The 18,419-nt window shown below is 41.8% G+C and overlaps 2 protein-coding genes across 2 annotated transcripts in view; one reads left to right on the top strand and one right to left on the bottom strand.

Moving 5' to 3' along the window:
- LOC135820958 (uncharacterized) overlaps window positions 1-18,419 on the bottom strand; it is a 124,941-nt gene that overhangs the window by 94,270 nt on the left and 12,252 nt on the right. The gene's annotated exons all lie outside the window — the stretch shown is intronic.
- Window positions 12,999-14,117, top strand: LOC135821608 (uncharacterized). Its single transcript, XM_065334606.1, has one exon. It carries the CDS (start codon window positions 12,999-13,001, stop codon window positions 14,115-14,117), a length of 1,119 nt encoding a protein of 372 aa, XP_065190678.1.

Below are 18,419 nucleotides of genomic sequence, written 5' to 3'. Positions count from 1 at the left end.
ATCAATGAGATTGTATCCACTCACAGTTGGTAATGTCAGTGTGTTGTTGATGAAGGTCAGATATGCCGTTGTTACATCATTTTCTGTGATGTATCGGATTATTGCTTTTTCTCCTAACACATCTCGGTACGGTACATGAAAACGTCTTCTGCTACCACTTGTTTCTTGACCGACTATGAAGAGATCCTCAATGACAATCAGTTTGTTGGTTGGACTTTTGTAAATAGGAAAGACATGAAGTGTGGCTTCTGGTGAAGTGGTTGATGAGCTTGGGATGATATTCTTCAAATTTTTGACTTTCACCTCTCCATCCTTTCTGTCAACATACTCCTTTGTTGTTGCTGAGTCGGTCTCTGTTGAGTCTCGGAGATTGATGATGTGTTTCAACCCCATGTTAAGATTTCCTACCATCTGGTTGAGTCCACTCGTCCAGAGAGTCCGTCTTAGTGCTGTGTTGAGATATTGTGATGTTACCACAGATGTACTTGTTGATGGTTGCTTCACATTCACAATTTCCATTCCACCCATGTCAAGATTTCCTTCCATTTTCAGTGTACCACTCACCATCAGTCGTGTTTCATCATCATCAACATGCTTCCTCAATGAAGTATTCACTTTTCCTATCTCACTTGTAACCCACCCCGTAGGTGCCGCACAAGTGGTACTTATTCCATCATAACCAAGAAAGCAGATGCTATGATAGTTCATGTCAATATGTCCCTCCACATCTCCACCAGCTTTATCCAACTTTTCTTCACTGATGACAAATAAATCCCTTTTTTTGGCATAGGAATCAAGATTGACCGAGTTAGCTTCCAAGGCTGTTCCAAATTTTGAACTCATCTTCCTTATCTCTCTATATATTTTTTTCTTGAGAGTGTTGGAACAATAAAAATGATCCTTTGTAGATACAAACCATCTTTGATGAGCACAAGGAGAAACCAACAAAGCATCACTACTTGCTTCCTGATTGTCACTACATGATGATTGGACAAACGGGGTGTGGGAAGACAAACACCCTGTGTAATATGCTTCTACAATCATGGTTGAAGTGTGATAAGGTCATCCTTTACACAATAAATCCTCAACAACCAAAATATCAACTTCTTGATGGGTTTTACAATGGAATATCTCCTGGTAATCTTATCATTGGACAACCAGACAAGGTTTGTCCAGTGGAGGATCTCGATGATCAGGAAAATAAGGTGATAATTTTTGATGACATCAAGATTGACAAAAAGAACATGACAAAAGTGATGGAATACTTCAGTCTCTCTCGGAACAAGAAATGTAACTGTATATATCTTTGTCAATCATACTATGATGTACCGAAATATATCCGGAGGAATACCAAGTGCTTCCTCCTGTACAAGGGCTTAGACAACAGAGATGTCCAATGTCTAGCACATGATCACTCCAAAAATCTTAAGAAAACCGAGTTTGCGGAGGCCTATGAAATGGCAACAGAGAAACCACATTCATTTTTCATGCTTGATAAAACAGCAACATATCAGCCAGAGATGTACCGATGTGGATTCGATAGGTTCTTGGAGAAGTGAGAAGAAAAAAAGGTATTGGTAGATAAGCATGCCACATTTTACACAAGTAGAAAATCCTGAACATCGGAAGGAAGTCATTGACACCTTTCTCAAAAATCGAGAAATTCTCAAGCAACGTCAACTGGAAAAAAGGATCGGTAAGCAACAGCAGGAGGAGTTTGTAGAAGAGTTCCAAAAACCTGTTGTTAAAAATTTAACCACACAAAGTGAGGAATACGATAAACGGCAGGATGCGCTCCTTGGACAACTTCAGACTAACCAAGCAGCAATCACAACAGCCCTCCATCAAATTCCATCGGTTGTGGGTTCATTCATCAAACCCATCGGTGGTAGTACTTCTGAACCATTGGATGGTAGAACTTCTTCTTTCATGACTGACACTGATATATCATTCAACCAGAAAGATATTGACCTCATCAATGAGTATAGGGGGACTAATGATGAAATACCGAATACAGTAGAGATCAAAAGTAGTAACTTGAAGAAGGTCAAAGACGTGTTGGGGAGAATAAGAGGGGTACAACTGCGCTCTGGTTCAGTAAGTGATAAAGATGGAAACAAGAGACTTGTGATAGATTCCATAGACAAAGTGAGGAGATAGATAGACTTCATGATCAGTGCTAACAGTAGAATACTGAAACCAGTACAAGTTACGAAAGCAGACCAAGCAACTCAAACATCATCACACTCCACTAAGAAAAAGAGAAGAGATAAAAAGAAAGGTATCAATCCAAAAAGTCCAGAACTCTCAAGTCTAGTTCCGAAAGCAGACCAAGCAACTAGACCTGTTGATCATTCCCCACCACCAGAGTCTCCTGAGAGAGGGAAAAGATACAGACGGAGAGCTAGCTCTCCAAGAAGTTCAGGAATGTGGGATTTATCTGGTCCACAACCACCACTAGAATCAGATTTATCAGAAGGGAATTTTCACTCCGTGGAAGGAGAAGGAATCAGATTTTACAAATCACATGATGAGTTAGTAAAACGACTGGGTTTACTTTGCGCTTCCCGAGAAGCAGGAAATACATCAAAGAAAGTCATTAACGAACTAGTTGAGATCTTGGACCGTTTGTTGAATGAGAAAGTGATAAAAAAGAGTGAATACAAGAAGATATATAAATCTTATGTATAGATAGAACCATGGAAACCATCCTTTTTTTTGACAGTCACAGTTCACACATCACAGGGACAAGTCAAAACTTTCAAGCATCTTTCAACCCTCCATTACTACTTGATGAAAAGAAGACCTATGAAATTGCTCTGATCAATTCTACCATCTGGTATAGTTGGTTCAACATCAACACCACAAACAACCAAATTCGGATTTTTGATGGAAAAGCCTGGAAAACTCTTGTCATTCCAAGAGGTGCTTACAACTTGACTGACATCAATCGATATATCCAGAGAAAAATCGAAAATGAGGACGGGATAACGATTGAGCCAAACTTCAACACTCTACACAGTGAAATTTACCTCAAACATGGGTACAAGGTTGACTTTGACATCCCATCATCACTTCCTCCTGTGCTCGGATTTTCCAAAAAACTGATTGATACAACTTCTACATCTGACTTCATTGTGAATATCACTGACACTCACAACATCCTCATTCACTGTAGCTTGGTAAGTGAGGCATATCTCAATGGTGGAACTGGTGATGTCATTTACTCCTTTTCACCGGATAAACCTCCTGGATTCCAACTCAACATCCAACCGAATGAGAAGACGTTTTTACCATTGACGAAAACTGATAGAATATCGGATGTAATAATGAGGATAACTGATCAAGATGGAAAGGAACTGAACCTCAACAATGAAAGAACCACGTTCAGTCTTCATGTCCGAGAAAGAAAATAAGACTAGATAGATGACATCATGTTCTTGAAACGAAATCAGCTTACCAGACAAAAGGTTATCGGCGGAAGTCTTCTTGGAAATCTGTTCAACAAAGCCAAAGGTGTACTATACAACACCAGCAAAATCTTAGCACCAAAGGTCAAATCCATAGGAAAAATGACAGCTCAGAAAGCTTTGAAGGCAGCAAAAGAACAGATCACTCCAGACATGGTCTTTGATTTGGCAAAAGATGTTGCTAAGGGTGATAGAAAATCAGTAAAAATGAAAGTAAAGAAAGAGGCAAAGCAGCTTGCTACTACTATTGGTAAAGACAAAGCTATCAATCCACATGTTAGAGATACCATCAATCAATTATCAAACAACAAGGACATCAAACAGTTTTGTTGGATAAGAGTAAAGAGCTTCTCCAAGATAATCAGAGAGCTATCCTATCAAACATCATTCCTGGTTCAGGAATGAAGAGGTTGTAGAAGAAAAAGAAAAAAACATATAGGTAGAAACCATGGCCTCTTATACAAGTCCACATTTCGATCTTTTCACAGACCCACCAAAGGATGAATCAACAACTGAGTATGAGTACATAGAATATCTTCCCAGGAACAGCAATGACATGAATAAAGATCAGCATATCATAGAAACCAAGGATCTTGATGAGTATCTCCTTCCTCACAAAGCACTGCTTGAGGTTCGTGGACGTCTCGTCAAAGCAGCAGATGGCTCCAATTATGATCCTAATGATATCATTACTCTTTCCAACAACGGATGGTCACTCTTCAAGACTGTTGAGTATCAACTTGACAACAACATGGTAGAGAGAGTTGATAGTCATGTACCACAAGCTTCTACCATTCTCAATCTGGTCCAGTTTAGTGATGACTATGGTAGAAGTTCTGCTACCAACATGCTCTGGTACAAGGACACAGGAACAGGAGAAGCATCTCCTAATGAGTTCCATACTACCGGTACTGCTGGTGTGTTGGCAGCAGGCGATGTCCCAAACGCAACACAACTTACGGGAACACTTTTCAGACAACATTTTCAGACAGGAGCTCTAAAGAATCCTGCTTACAATACCGGATTCAGAGCCCGACAACTCATCACGACTGGAAATAAGGATACAACCATGTTGCTTGCTTTAGCATCACTGTTGGGGTTTTGTAAAGATGTTGATACAGTATTCATGGGAGTCAAGCATACACTCAATCTTACCAGAGAATCATCAGCCAACTACATTCACAGAGCAAATGGTGTTGATCCAGGAAGGTTTGACATCAAACATCTTTCTTTGTGGATACCAAAGGTGAGACCATCACTCCAACTAGCTAGTAAGATCGAAAGTAAGTTGGTTAAGTCCACCCTCCGAGATCTGTACTTCGAGCAAGTCCGGGTTTATAGAAATCAGTATGGATCAACGGAGACAAACCCATCCTGGAGAGTGACTACTCACAGCAATGAGGAACTCCCAACTCATATCTTCTTTGCCATCCAAGCAGCCAATTGAAGTGGGAATCAAGAACAGAACAACCAGGTTTTCGATAATGCTGACCTCAGAAGCTTGTCTGTGTACATCAACAGCGATAGATTCCCAGAACGTGATTTGGATACGAATTTCAGTCCAGCTACTCGGAATTATACAAGAGCATACATGCTTTTCCAAGAAGCCATCCAAAAATATGCTGACACAGACAGTGGAAGTCAGGTAAGTGTGGAGGATTTTGCCTCTTTGTACACCATCATTCATGTAGACGTGAGTAAGCATAAGGAGAAGCTGAGGAACAGCTCTGCTGATATCGAACTTCGATGGAGACTCGGAAAACCGTTTGAGTTTCCCACTGGTACAGCTGCTTCTTACCAAACCATCTGTTTGATTCTCTCCGAACGTCATCTCAAACTCAATGGTATGAATGGCAAAATGAGTGTTGTGGTGTAAGAAAAAAGATAAACTATAGTAGATAGGAACCATTAATGAGTTGGAAAAGGAAATTGAGATTTTATTAGCAAAGGAACTAACACAGAAGAAAGGTGGTAGTATCGGTTCTGTGATCGGAAGATTGGTTGGGAAGATATCTCCACTTGTGATCAAGCATGCTCCCAACATCCTTGGTACACTAGGACTGGCTGGTATTTCTGGTGCTATTTCTGGAAGCACAGACAGAACCACAGCTGGTCGGGGAATCGGTCAGTATGTAGAATATGGATTGATGCTAACTCCGAACCAAAAAAAGAAACTTGGTAGTGCTCATGATGGAATCACACTTCGGTTAACAAAAAATAAGTTATCCGGAAATGACATGCTTTTGCTCACAAACCGACAGGTTACCAGAATAAAAAAATCCAAGCAAAAAGGAGTAGGAATGGATTTCAAGTTATCCAGTACTCAACTCAAGAAGCAAGGGGGGTTTCTCGGAGCATTAGCAGCTGGATTATTAGCACCAGCTCTGGGAAAAATGATCGGTTTAGGAAACACCGGTGAAGGATTACAACTTCCTGGAACACGGAAGGGTAGAGGGGTAAAAAAAGACCAAAAAGGAAAAGGGTTACGTCTACCAGGAACGTGAGACCACTGACCAACTTTGACATTGATAAAATGCTGAGATCTATTCCACATTTCAGAGGAACTTTCAGCAAAGATCAGCTTCCACAACCTCTATCATCAAAGGATTGTTTGGTAATCAATCTCCAAGATTTCTTGGACGGTGGTGGTACTCACTGGGTTTGTGTTTATAGAAATCAATATTTTGACTCCTTTGGTCTTCCACCACCAGAGGAGGTAGTCAGATGGATGAAGAAGAACCACAAAGAATGTTGGTATAACTCATCAAAGATACAGATGAATGATAGTGTCCTGTGTGGATACTACTGTATACATTTCATAGAAGAAAGAAACAAAGGCAGAAGTGCTCTTGATGTCTTGTTGGATTTCACTCAGCACCCCAGTCAAGAAAATGAGCAGTTGGTATTGTAAAAAAAGGGGAAGAAAAAAAGATAAAAAAAGGAAAACACAAAAACCTTTTTTTCTTTCACTAGTTCCTTTTTCTTTTTTGGTATTCATTGTATAAGCATCATCAATTTTATCATTCACGGAGCTTGTGGAATTTCGTTTTTTCATGATGGGATTTGTGATTTCTTGGATAAGACTTCTCACATTTCTCACAGACAACTCTTTCATTGGCAAATTGTCTGATTTTCTTGTGATTATCTTGATACCACTCTGATGCTGATCTTCCAGGCTTGTTTTTATTCACGGTATCCAGTTTTTCGATCCAGTATCGTTCTCTCCTCTTAAGCTCATCTTCATCAAACATTGACAGAGAGTCGATCTGGACAATTTCCACATGTCCGAGATCAAGCAGAATGAATGAGGTCATAAAACCCCGTTCACCTTTTTGGTAGGCTGATCGGTGACAGTACATCCGATTTTTCAGTGGTAGACAAGTGGACCCCACATATACCTGATCGGTGTGTTGGCTCACAAGTTCGTAAATCTTACAAGGAGAAGTCATCTTTGCTGATAGAAAATCTTTGGAATTCTCATCGGTATACTTCTATACAAGAGGATTCAAATAACCGTTTATGATGATAATTCAGTGTAGTAAAAAAAGAGGAGAGTTGGTCACCTCTTTTCTCTTCTCTTCTCTTTTCTTTCTCTCTTCTATTTTTCTTACAAATATTCAGCAATATCATCCTGAAACTTCTCTAACAGGTGATTGTTGGTGTAGGAATTACAGATTCCTCCATACTTTGGATTTTCATAAATTCTCAGGAAAATGCTTGGGATTATATTCATTTGTTCATCAAGAGCATTTTCAAACACATCATCAAAGAAACCACTGAACAGTGAATCATCCATCATTATTCTATCAACCATCTCATCATCACTTTCATCAATGTGATTAATAAATGATTCCATATCCTCCCAAGGATCACCACAATCAGGAGTAACAGGTTCATAGTCGAAGTCATCATAGGAGAAATAGTCACTTGGAAAAGACGCAGCCATCGTTGTAGGTAATTGATTTTACAAATTCTATCAAACTGGTTGGATCTTACCCTATAGTATGAACAGTTTAGATAACATAATTGGGGGTATGGGTGGAAAGAAAAAAAGATAGATAGACAAACATGAAAATATATCACATAATCTGCCGTGGGACAGTTGGGTTTGGATACTCTCTCTCCAACATTCCACAGTTCCGTGACAATATTCTGGGGGTGAGTTTGGAACTCACGAAAGATGATCAGGAGAATGACACGATCAACATTCACATATTTACCAATAATCCACAGATTTTTATGTCATTGACAAATGCAGAGCTTGACAAGATGAATAATGGAAATTTCAGACTAGTTTGTGCTGAAAAGATTGATGAGAGCATGAATGAATACTGTGAAAATATGGGATTGTTGACACATCTTTGTATCCATGAGAAATAAAAAAGTAGATAGATAGATAAAGATGAATGTTCATTGCCTATCGTGTAAGAAAAAGCAATAGATGAGGGGAATACAAGGAGAAGTCACATCAACTGGTCAACCATATGTCAAGGGTAAATGCTCAGTATGTGGTCGATCATGTTCACAATTTATCAAGAAATCGGAAATCAGAGAAGGTGGATTCCTGTCCGGTTTGTTCAAGATGATAGGTTTAGGAGTAAAAAAAAGATAGATACGAAATGGACGGACGATCTGGCTGATGAGTTACATAAACCGAAGCGTGTTAATTTCACAAGGAGACAAGTGACTGTGAGTGAGATTGATGAAATCTGGTCTGCCGATCTCGTGGACATGACAGCTTTTCGTAAATACAATGATGAAATCAAATTTCTGCTTACTGTCATTGATCTGTTCAGCCGATATGCTTGGGTTGTCCCACTCCAATCCAAGAAAGGTGTTGACATCCAATCAGCATTTCGATCCATCGTGAAAACTAGCAGCAGGAAACCACGTAAGCTGTGGGTTGATCAGGGTACCGAGTTCTATAATCGAACGTTCAAACACTGGCTTGATGAGAATCAGATCACGATGTACAGCACTCACAACGAAGGAAAGGCTGTTGTAGTTGAGCGTTTCAACCGAACTCTGAAAACCAGGATGTGGAAATACTTCAGTGCTAACTCCACCAGCAGGTACATCGATGTCCTTCCACATTTGGTAGAGAAGTACAACACGACAAAACACAGAGGTGTTCGGATGACACCAACTGAGGCATTACGGGAGAAGAACGCCGATCGAATCCGTGACTCACTGGGTGAGAAATCTCCACTATCCAGGTCCACAAAATTCCAGATAGATGACCACGTCCGACTGGTGAAGCAGAAACGACATTTCGAGAAAGGATACACTCCGAACTGGACCGAGGAGGTTTTCCGGATCACCAATATTCTCCCGACCAGACCGACTACGTACTCTGTCAAGGACCTCGATGGTGAATCCGTTGACGGGTCGTTCTATGAGCAAGAGCTCCAGAAAACTACTCAAAAATCTACCGGATCGAGAAAGTGCTCCGAAAGGACAACAAGAAGAAACAAGCCCTTGTGAGGTGGAAAGGCTACTCGGCAAGATTCGACAGCTGGGTCCCGTTTGATCAACTCAGCTGGTTGTGAAAAATGTAGACACGTAAATTTGAAAAATATGTGAGCTCTGAAAAAGCTCCGACTCTGAAACTGAAAAATATGTGAGCTCTGAAAAAGCTCCGACTCTGAAACTGAAAAATATGTGAGCTCTGAAAAAGCTCCGACTCCGAAACTGAAAAATATGTGAGCTCTGAAAAAGCTCCGACTCCGAAACTGAAAAATGTGTGAGCTCTGAAAAAGTCCCGACTCGGAAACTGAAAAACTCCGAGAAAGGTCAAATCTCACAGTGATGTCAGCTGATGATGACTGTGTCTCCAATCACAAGATCGTGGGTTCGAATCTAGGTTTGGACACACCCCGTTCTTTTTTTTCTTTCTAGGATGTAGATTAATGTACATTAGAGGGTTGTGATATACAGTAATGCTATCACTGATTGAAAAAATCCTTGTGTAGTGTAAAGATGGAATTTGACCTGAGCAAACTCACTATCACCTATGATGAGAAGAAACTCAAGACTGAGAAACAACTCCGGTGGATTCATAAAAAATTAGACCAAAGAAAGAATCGGGAACTTCTCAAGCAACAGATTCGGAAGAATCGAAAGAGGAAACCGATTGTCACACCACCGTTCACAGTCTCAAAGTCAGTACCCAAAGGGATTCTGAAATCGTTCATCTATGAACCGAAAGAGAATCATCCAGATCTGTATATATTCTTTGACAGTATCAACATCCCACTGAGAACATTGATACAGAAAGAACTGGAAAATCTCAAGGGTGTGAAAGTCAGTCTGGCATTACAAGTAGAAATGGAGAAAGGAGATGACATAACAACCACAGACACACCATACTTCAGGAGTGGACCAATGACAGTCACAACATCTCATGAGATTGATGACGGTATTCGAACGGCACACACACAAATTCATAGAAATATCGATAAGTGGATACAGAATGGATCAAACTGGCACATCAATCATATCGTCGGATTTTACGTTGATGTAGCAGCATATCAGCCAATGAGAGGTAAATCCTACATTGATTTACCGAACGAGCTCAAGAAAAAGAAGGCAATCATCAATGTCAAGAATAAGGATGATAAATGTCTGATGTGGGCACTGCTCTCAGCTCTGTATCCAGCAAAGAAAAATGGTGACAGGGTAACTCAGTATACAGACTATAGCAATAAACTTGATCTGCTCGGAATCGATTTTCCAACACCACTGAGTCAAATTTCCAAAGTCGAGAAGCAAAACAACCTAGCTATCAATGTCTTTGGGTATGAGGATAACGTGATCTATCCACTACTGCTGACAAAGAAAAGAGGTGAGATTGTGATCAATCTTCTACTATACCAAAAAGAAGATCAGAATCACTACTGTTGGATCAAAGATTTCAGCAGATTGTGCTACGATCAGTCAAAGCATAAAGCCAGGAAATTCTTCTGTACAAGATGTCTCCAACCACACAACACAGAGAAATCCCTGAGCAATCATCAGGAGTATTGTGATAATGTCACTGGATTATCAGCACACATGGTACTACCAGAACCAGACGAAGATGGAAATCTACCAACACTGAAGTTCATTCGTCAGGCGAAATTACTGGTCAGTCGGCGTCACCCATTTTTCACAAAAATTTGCGTTTCACCTGCTGGGAGAGTATGCGTGTACTCGAGTCTCATCCTGAGCACGTTTTTTTCTTCCTTTTTTCAGCTCCAGTATAGCTGTATTTTTCATTGCAAAGCCGTCCTCGATTGTTGTGTTCGTTGTTCAAACGAAGTGGACATTCAATCATGAAGGCAGAGGACATAGGAGCCTGATTGGAGTTTCTCATGGCATAGGACGGCCACACAGAGACACTTTGGGATTTTCTGAATATAAAATACCGTACGCACGATGCTGAGATCAATTTGTGCGATATCAAATTGTTTGTGATCTACCACATCGAGCAGAACGGGATCCAAACACAAGCTTACCGACGGTTAGGCTGCCGACCTGACTGGACAAATGATCCCTGGCTTCACCAGACGCCAGACGTCGGACACCATGTCCTTTGCCGCGACGTCCATCTCCAAAAAGAACTCCATCTTCGTTGTGAAAAGGCCTGAAATACTCAATATTCAACCGAGATTCGCGGTCTCACCCTTTCTCAGATCGAATCATTTTTTGTTGTAGCAGTTGCAGGGCAGATCCCCGCCACTACTTCAACAGAAGATGGCTCCAAAGCATGCCTGGAACAAGCCATATCGAGGTTGCAAGCCACCCCTCTCAGCACTTTTTTTTGAAGAAATTCGAAATTTCAATGGTGGAAGATATACTATGAAGAGAATTTCAAAAAGTATATTTCGCGGAGCGATCGCTCAACCTACGTCATTCAAACTTTGCAGGATGGTTCAGACGTACATGCTAGGCATGGAACCACAGAAGATGATATCATAGCTGACACACAGAGTCACACACACAGCAGATTCGTGTGCACAGATACTAAATTAGTGGACGTCGTCATCTTCTTCCCGCTGATCTCAAATGTACGATGACGTGCTATTTCGCCTGACGAATCATCACAAAATGCTACAATGTCCCTATGTAATCTATGCTGACACTGAGGCACTGATCAAGAAAATCGATGGAGTGAAAAGCCAACAAACCAGCCGGGATTCACAGCATGTTCCTTGTGGTTTTGGTTACGTCGTGGTGCGTTCTGACGGAGTGATGACAAGTCAGTGTTTCTACCGGGGTGTTGATGCCATGGATGTATTCTTTGATAAACTCAAAGCTGAGGAGAAGAAAATCCAATCAGCACTCAATAATCCAGCACCGATGGATCTCACTAAGGAACAAGAAGAATTGTTCAGAGAGACAGAAGACTGTTGGATTTGTTAAAAGAAACTTGGTGAGGATAGAGTCCGTGATCACGACCACATCACTGGTGATTTCCGCGGTGCCGCACACAATGACTGTAAGATCAAACTCAAAATGTATCCATACAAGCAGCACATCCCTGTGGTTTTTCACAACCTGAAAGGCTATGACAGTCATCATCTCATCGGAGCAATCGGAAAGACAGATGTTGAGACCGTCACATACACGGATAAGGATGGTGTGTGTAAGAGTAAAACTGTGGGTGAGATATCAGTCATTCCCAACAACATGGAGAAATTCATCTCATTCACATGGAGACAGTTCCGGTTCATCGACAGCTGCCAGTTTCTCAATGCGTCACTCGATATACTGGTGAAAACGACACCAGATGAGTCATTCACTCACACCAAGACGTTGTCAAACCATCAGCTGTTGATGAGAAAAGGAGTATACCCCTATGAGTACATGAACAGCTTCTCCAGGTTCGATGAGACTCAGCTGCCAGCACAGAGTAAGTTCTATTCTTCACTGGCTGATGAGGGGGTGAGTGACGATGACTACAAACATGCTGAGACAATGTGGATGAAATTCGACTGTCAGACTCTTGGTGATTATCACGACTTGTATCTCAAGACCGACGTGTTTCTCTTGGCTGACATCTTTGAGAATTTCAGAGTAGAAGCTGTCAGAACGTATCAGCTGGATCCAGCAAATTACTACACTCTGCCTGGATTTGCCTGGGATGCTCTGTTGATGTACTCAGGTGTGTCCTTGGAATTACTAACAGACTATGATCAGCACTTGTTTGTAGAATCAGGAATGAGAGGCGGTGTGTCGATGGTCTCACAACGATATGCTGCTGCTAATAATCACTATCAGGAGAAATTTGATGCTGATCAGCCATCGTCATTTATCCAGTATCTCGATGCCAACAATCTCTATGGTTGGGCAATGTCACAGCATCTCCCAGTGTCTGATTTTCGGTGGGAGAAACCATCAGAGAAACTCCTGAATAAGATACTGAATACTCAAGATGATTCCTCATCGGGGTAAATCGTCGAGTGTGATCTGGATTATCCACACGAACTTCATGAGAAGCACAACGATTATCCCGTTGCTCCGGAACGTCTTTCCGTCAATGAGGACATGCTATCTCCATACCAGCAGGAGCTTGTTGATAAACTCAATTCTTCCGGAGTAGATGCTCTCAAACTTGTACCAAACTTGAGGGACAAGACAAAGTACGTTCTTCATTACCGAAACTTGAAACTCTACACTCAGCTCGGACTACGTTGTGTCAAAATTCATCGTGCTCTGAAATTTACTCAGACACCGTGGATGAGAAACTACATCGAGAAGAATACAGACCTCCGGAAGAAGGCAAAGGATGATTTCTCTAAGGACTTCTATAAACTGATGAACAATGCGGTGTTTGGGAAAACTATGGAGAACGTTCGGAGGAGAGTCAACATAAAATTGCTGAGAAGTCGTGAGGAGAAGAAAATCAAACAGCTTGTTGCCAAACCAACGTACAACCGCCATGTGATCTTCAACGATGACCTGGTCGGGGTACAAAGTAACAGGACAAAGGTCGTCCTCAACAAGCCCATATATGTTGGGATGTCGATTTTGGATCTCTCAAAGACACTCATGTATGACTTTTACTACAATCACCTGAAAGTGATGTATGGCTCTGATGTGAGACTCTTGTACACCGATACAGACAGCTTGGTTCTTCATTTCTTTACTGATGATCTGTTTCATGACATGAGTGAGTTTCTTGAGAAGTATGATACAAGCAATTATGATCAATCACATCCGTTATATTCCGAGAAAAACAAGAAAGTTGTTGGCCTGTTCAAAGATGAACTCGGTGGGAAACTGATCACTGAGTTTGTAGGACTTCGTTCCAAGATGTACAGTTACTCTGGTGAGGAAAGTGGAAAAAGAGCAAAGGGGGTGAAAAAAGCAGTGCTCAAGAAAACTATCAAACATGATGATTTCCGAAATTGTCTCTTGGATCAATCCGTGTTCCATCGAGAAATGACAACACTCCGGAGTCATAGACACGTCATTTTCGGAGAAACGGTTAATAAGATAGCCTTATCACCATTGAACACAAAACGATACATCACAGAAGATGGATGTAGCACGTTAGCGTTCGGACACCATGAAATACCAAGATATCTGGCTGAGGAGGGGTTTGATAGCAGCATTTCATTCATGAGTTATGCTCCGGATATGATGAAGCAGTTCGTCCAGTGATCATGAGAAAGAAAAAAGGAAAAAGAAAGAAAGACATTTTTTTTACTTTTTCTTACACATTCGATTTTCTATAATCCTCCCATATGCCAGCAAGTCTTTGTTGTGACTTTTTACACTTTGGAATGAATGGTTTGATCTTGATCACATCATCTTCATCATCAATGAGTTTCGAAAGTAGGAATGGATAACTCATTTTGACTTTTTTCTCTTTATTTGCTACTCCCTTGATCCTCTGAATTTTAGCAACAAGATTGTTGAATGGGGTTTTGCTAAGATATTTTGGTAAACCAACCTTGTTCAGGGTTATCTCCAACCTTGTTTCGATTCCTGTTCTGGTTTTGGATTTTTCTATTTCTTCGAAGAAAGATGTGGTATCATACAGATCATTTTTCTTCATCTCATACACCTCAAGATCCTCTGGAGTTACTTCATTTTCCAAAATCATCAATTCTATATCTGTAGGAAACCATTCCTGGTTTCTATAGTCAATAATTATTGTAGTCCGCTATCATCTTATCTTTCCTGGTAGAGTGTTCATCATCTATCCATGTATCCATCATTTCTTCTTCTTTGTTTGTGGAGTAGTCGTCATCAAACCACGCATCCATGATTTCACTTCTAAAAAAATATTTTTTGCTTTTTTGCTTTTTGTGGATTGTTTGACTATTTTTTACAAATCGTTAGCTGAGAATTTCACTTCTTCTTTCTGGAAATGCTTTATAGCAACAACAACAAGTTTGAGACTGAGAGTGTCATCGGTCTTGTCTTTGTAAACCCACTTCAGGTGAACGATACCATTGACGGTGTCACCTTGCTTGATCTTGTTGGTTTTTGATGGTTTGTTGTCCTCATCAAAGATAGCACAATCAGGAGAAATCTGGAGAAACAGGATTGGGTGCTCACATTTTGCTGTGTTAATTCTGCTTCTAACCACATTTCCTTCGGATTCTATCTGCTTCTTGATACAACGGATGGATTTACAAATGTCACTGTCAGTAGAAAATTTCAGAGAGTCCTCTTGTCCTTTCTTCACAGCATTCATGATATTTGTCTCATCAGTGAATTTTATGTATGGTTCCTTACCATTGATTGTCAGTGAACCACATTTATTCCCATCCTTGATGGTGATTCGATAATCAATGAAGTCATTGAGAATAGCAGCTGTGTCAAACGGGGTTGGCTTCTTGCTTGTCATCTTGGAAAGTTTGTGTAGAATCGTTGGTTATACCTATGGCAACCGTTCCTCTAATACAGAATAATTAGGAATCCTCACCCAAAGCTGAACCACCCGAAGTTGGCTCAGAAACCGATCCCACATCAGTCCTCGAAGTGAGCCAAGATCGGGTAAGTGAAAAAGCTGAAGTTGGCTCACTTTCGATTTTCTCGGAGACAGCAAGTTGGCTCACTTTTCTGGAACTGGGTTGAGCCAACATTGGATCAGTGGTCGGAGGTGTAATATTAGTACTTATTTATTTTTTTATTTTTTTTTTATTTATTTCACCTTCCCGTGGCCAGAGAATATAGGCCAATATGGAGGGAGGGGGGCGGTAGCCAGCCATGGCAGTAAACAAAAACAAAGCAAAAATAAATAAATATTACACATTACTGGAGGCAAAGCCTGAGAAACAAATGTGGATGAAGAACTAGCAGTTATTAGAACACGAGCTTCATGTTGGCCTTGAAATCCTTTAGCGTACAAGACGATTTTACTGATAGAGGCAGGGCCAGCCAGAGAGAATAGGCAGCAAAAAACGGAGATCTGGTATAAGCTGAGGTTCGGGCTTTAGGTAAAGTGCAGGGATTGCGCGTAGGACGAGTGGGAAGAAACCAGTTATATTTACGCAAGTGTGGCGGGGCTTTTTCAAGACGAATAGAATGAACAACAATACACAGTTTTCGATCCGCTTGACTAGAGATAGGGAAGGTGTTAAACATATCATACAGCTCGGCAGAAGGAAAGTATGATGGTTTACGGAAAAGGACTTTGAGTATCCTCTTATTGTGGACTTCCAGGGTACTCATTAACGATTTACTAAGTAGGGATGACCAGGCGGTTGAGCAATAGAGAAAAATGGGGAGAATATAGCAATGATAAAAAAGTCGAATGCATTCAAGCGGTAGGTGTGAGCAGTGAGACACGAGGTAGCCAACAGCTTTACTGACTTTGCTACAGATATAGTCGACATGTCTACTAAACGATAAGTCTGAGTCAATGACCAAACCAAGATGTTTGTGTTGTTTTACCACTGTGAGGTCTGTGAGGGATCCGGGAAGAGTGAATGCATAGGTTGGCTCTGAGTTCGGCAGGAATAATATCTCAGTCTTGGCGATATTAGGTCTTAGTCTCCAGGTAGTCATCCACTGATGGACTTCGTTGATACCGCGCTGGAGACTGTCTCGCAGCCTGTCTAGACACTCATTGAACCGGAGCAGTGCAGTATCGTCAGCAAATAAGGACACACCTTCAACATGACTGGGAAGATCATTTATATATACTAGGAAAAGGAGGGGCCCTAGGATGGATCCCTGGGGCACTCCGGACAGAACAGGTGAAGCATCTGAGAGAGTTCCACCTACAAAGACAACTTGCGTTCTGTCGGATAGGTAGTCTGTAATCCACTCCAGCGCTGAGTCACACACACCGAAAACTTTGGAAAGTTTAGCAAGTAATGCACGGTGCCACACGGTGTCGAAAGCTTTCTCGAGGTCGAAAAAGCACATGGCAACTTTCCGCCCCATATGACGATGGTCGGCAATGTTTTGGATCAGCTTGGTGAGCTGTAGAGCGGTCGAGTCACCACGACGAAACCCAGATTGCGCGGGATCCAGAGCAGGAGAAATATGATTATACAATTGATTGAAGAAGAGCCGTTCGCAAAGTTTTGAAATACAGGACAGGAGGGAAATTGGGCGATAGTTACTAGCTTGAGATTTGCTGCCTTTGCACTTGTAAATAGGCACAATTTTAGCCAGTTTCCAGTCAGTAGGGAACTTGCCTGTGGTAAAGGAGAGGTTAAATAGGCGGCTAAGTGGAAAAGAAATCGCAGGAGCTAGCTTCTTTATCATATTGTTCGTGATACCGTCTAGCCCTGGCGCTTTCCCAGATTTCAGGTTTGAGATGGCTTTACGAACATCTGCTGTAGTGATATGAACGCGGGCGAATTGGCGAGTAAGACGAGTGTCATATTGGAGAGGGGGTATTACTAAACGTGGGTCATCAGGCACCGCGACAGAGGTAAACTGCTTGTTGAGGATGGTTGCTTTTTGGAAGCTGTCGGACACCAGCAGCCCATCAGGGCTTGCAATGTCAGGGATGCCAGGTTTTACTTTGTGCGATCGCTGACTGCGGACAAACTGGTGAAGCGTAGTGCTGCCTGAGGTAAGTGTTGTTTTGATTGAACGAATGTACTGGCGGTGGCACCAGCGGGAGAGATGTCTCACCTGGTTCCGCTGTGCCTTATATGCTGATAGGTTGTAGTCCGTAGGGAATTTCTTGAAGAGGCTGAATAGGTCACGCTTCAACTTGATAGCCTTGCGTAGTTCAGTGGAAACCCATGGATGATATTTGCGTGTAGACCCTGGGGTTGAGGGAGTTCGATTTGGTTTGCGGGAGCTATGAAGGGGAACATACTTGGACAGCACAGTCTGCAGGACACTGTGCAGGTTACTAAGTGCACTGTCCACGTCTGAGGATATTAATGAGTTCCAAGGTACTGAGTCTAAGTCTGCATTGACCGCCTCCCACACAGGAGGTGTGACGTGTCGGAGATCGAAAGACATAGGGTTAGGCTCCTGAGCTTGAGACGTTATTTCGCGGGGAGACTGAGGCAGGGGAATGTCGAACTGGCAGTACACAATGGCATGGTCTGAGGCGCCCAGAGGGCAGTCAGTTTCGACGCAAGACGAGAGATTGGCACGGTTACTAAATACCAAATCCAAGCAGGCTTGGACACCAGATGGTGACGTGTATGTACATGTGTTGACGAGTTGGTGAAGACCAAATGGACTGAGCGTGCGATACAATTCAGCACCGGCAGTATTGGTGGAATCTGTCGAACACCATGACGTGTGCTTGCTGTTAAAATCACCTGTCAAGATAACGTGAGAAGATGAAAGAGGAAGAGTAATGAGTACGTCTTCGAGAGTCTGGCAGTACCTTGCTATATCTGTTGGCTTAGCAGAAGGTGGACGATAACTGCAGCAGAGGAGGATCGGCTCAGCTGCAGCCAGATACGGCTGGAGTTGAACCCAAACGGCTTCGCACCCATCGCGAGCTAGATCGGGACGCATGGCAACAGACTT

This window comes from Sycon ciliatum, chromosome 7, assembly GCF_964019385.1.
Source record: "Sycon ciliatum chromosome 7, ocSycCili1.1, whole genome shotgun sequence".
NCBI classification, from domain to species: domain Eukaryota; kingdom Metazoa; phylum Porifera; class Calcarea; order Leucosolenida; family Sycettidae; genus Sycon; species Sycon ciliatum.
This window is presented reverse-complemented; position numbering and strand designations above follow the sequence as displayed.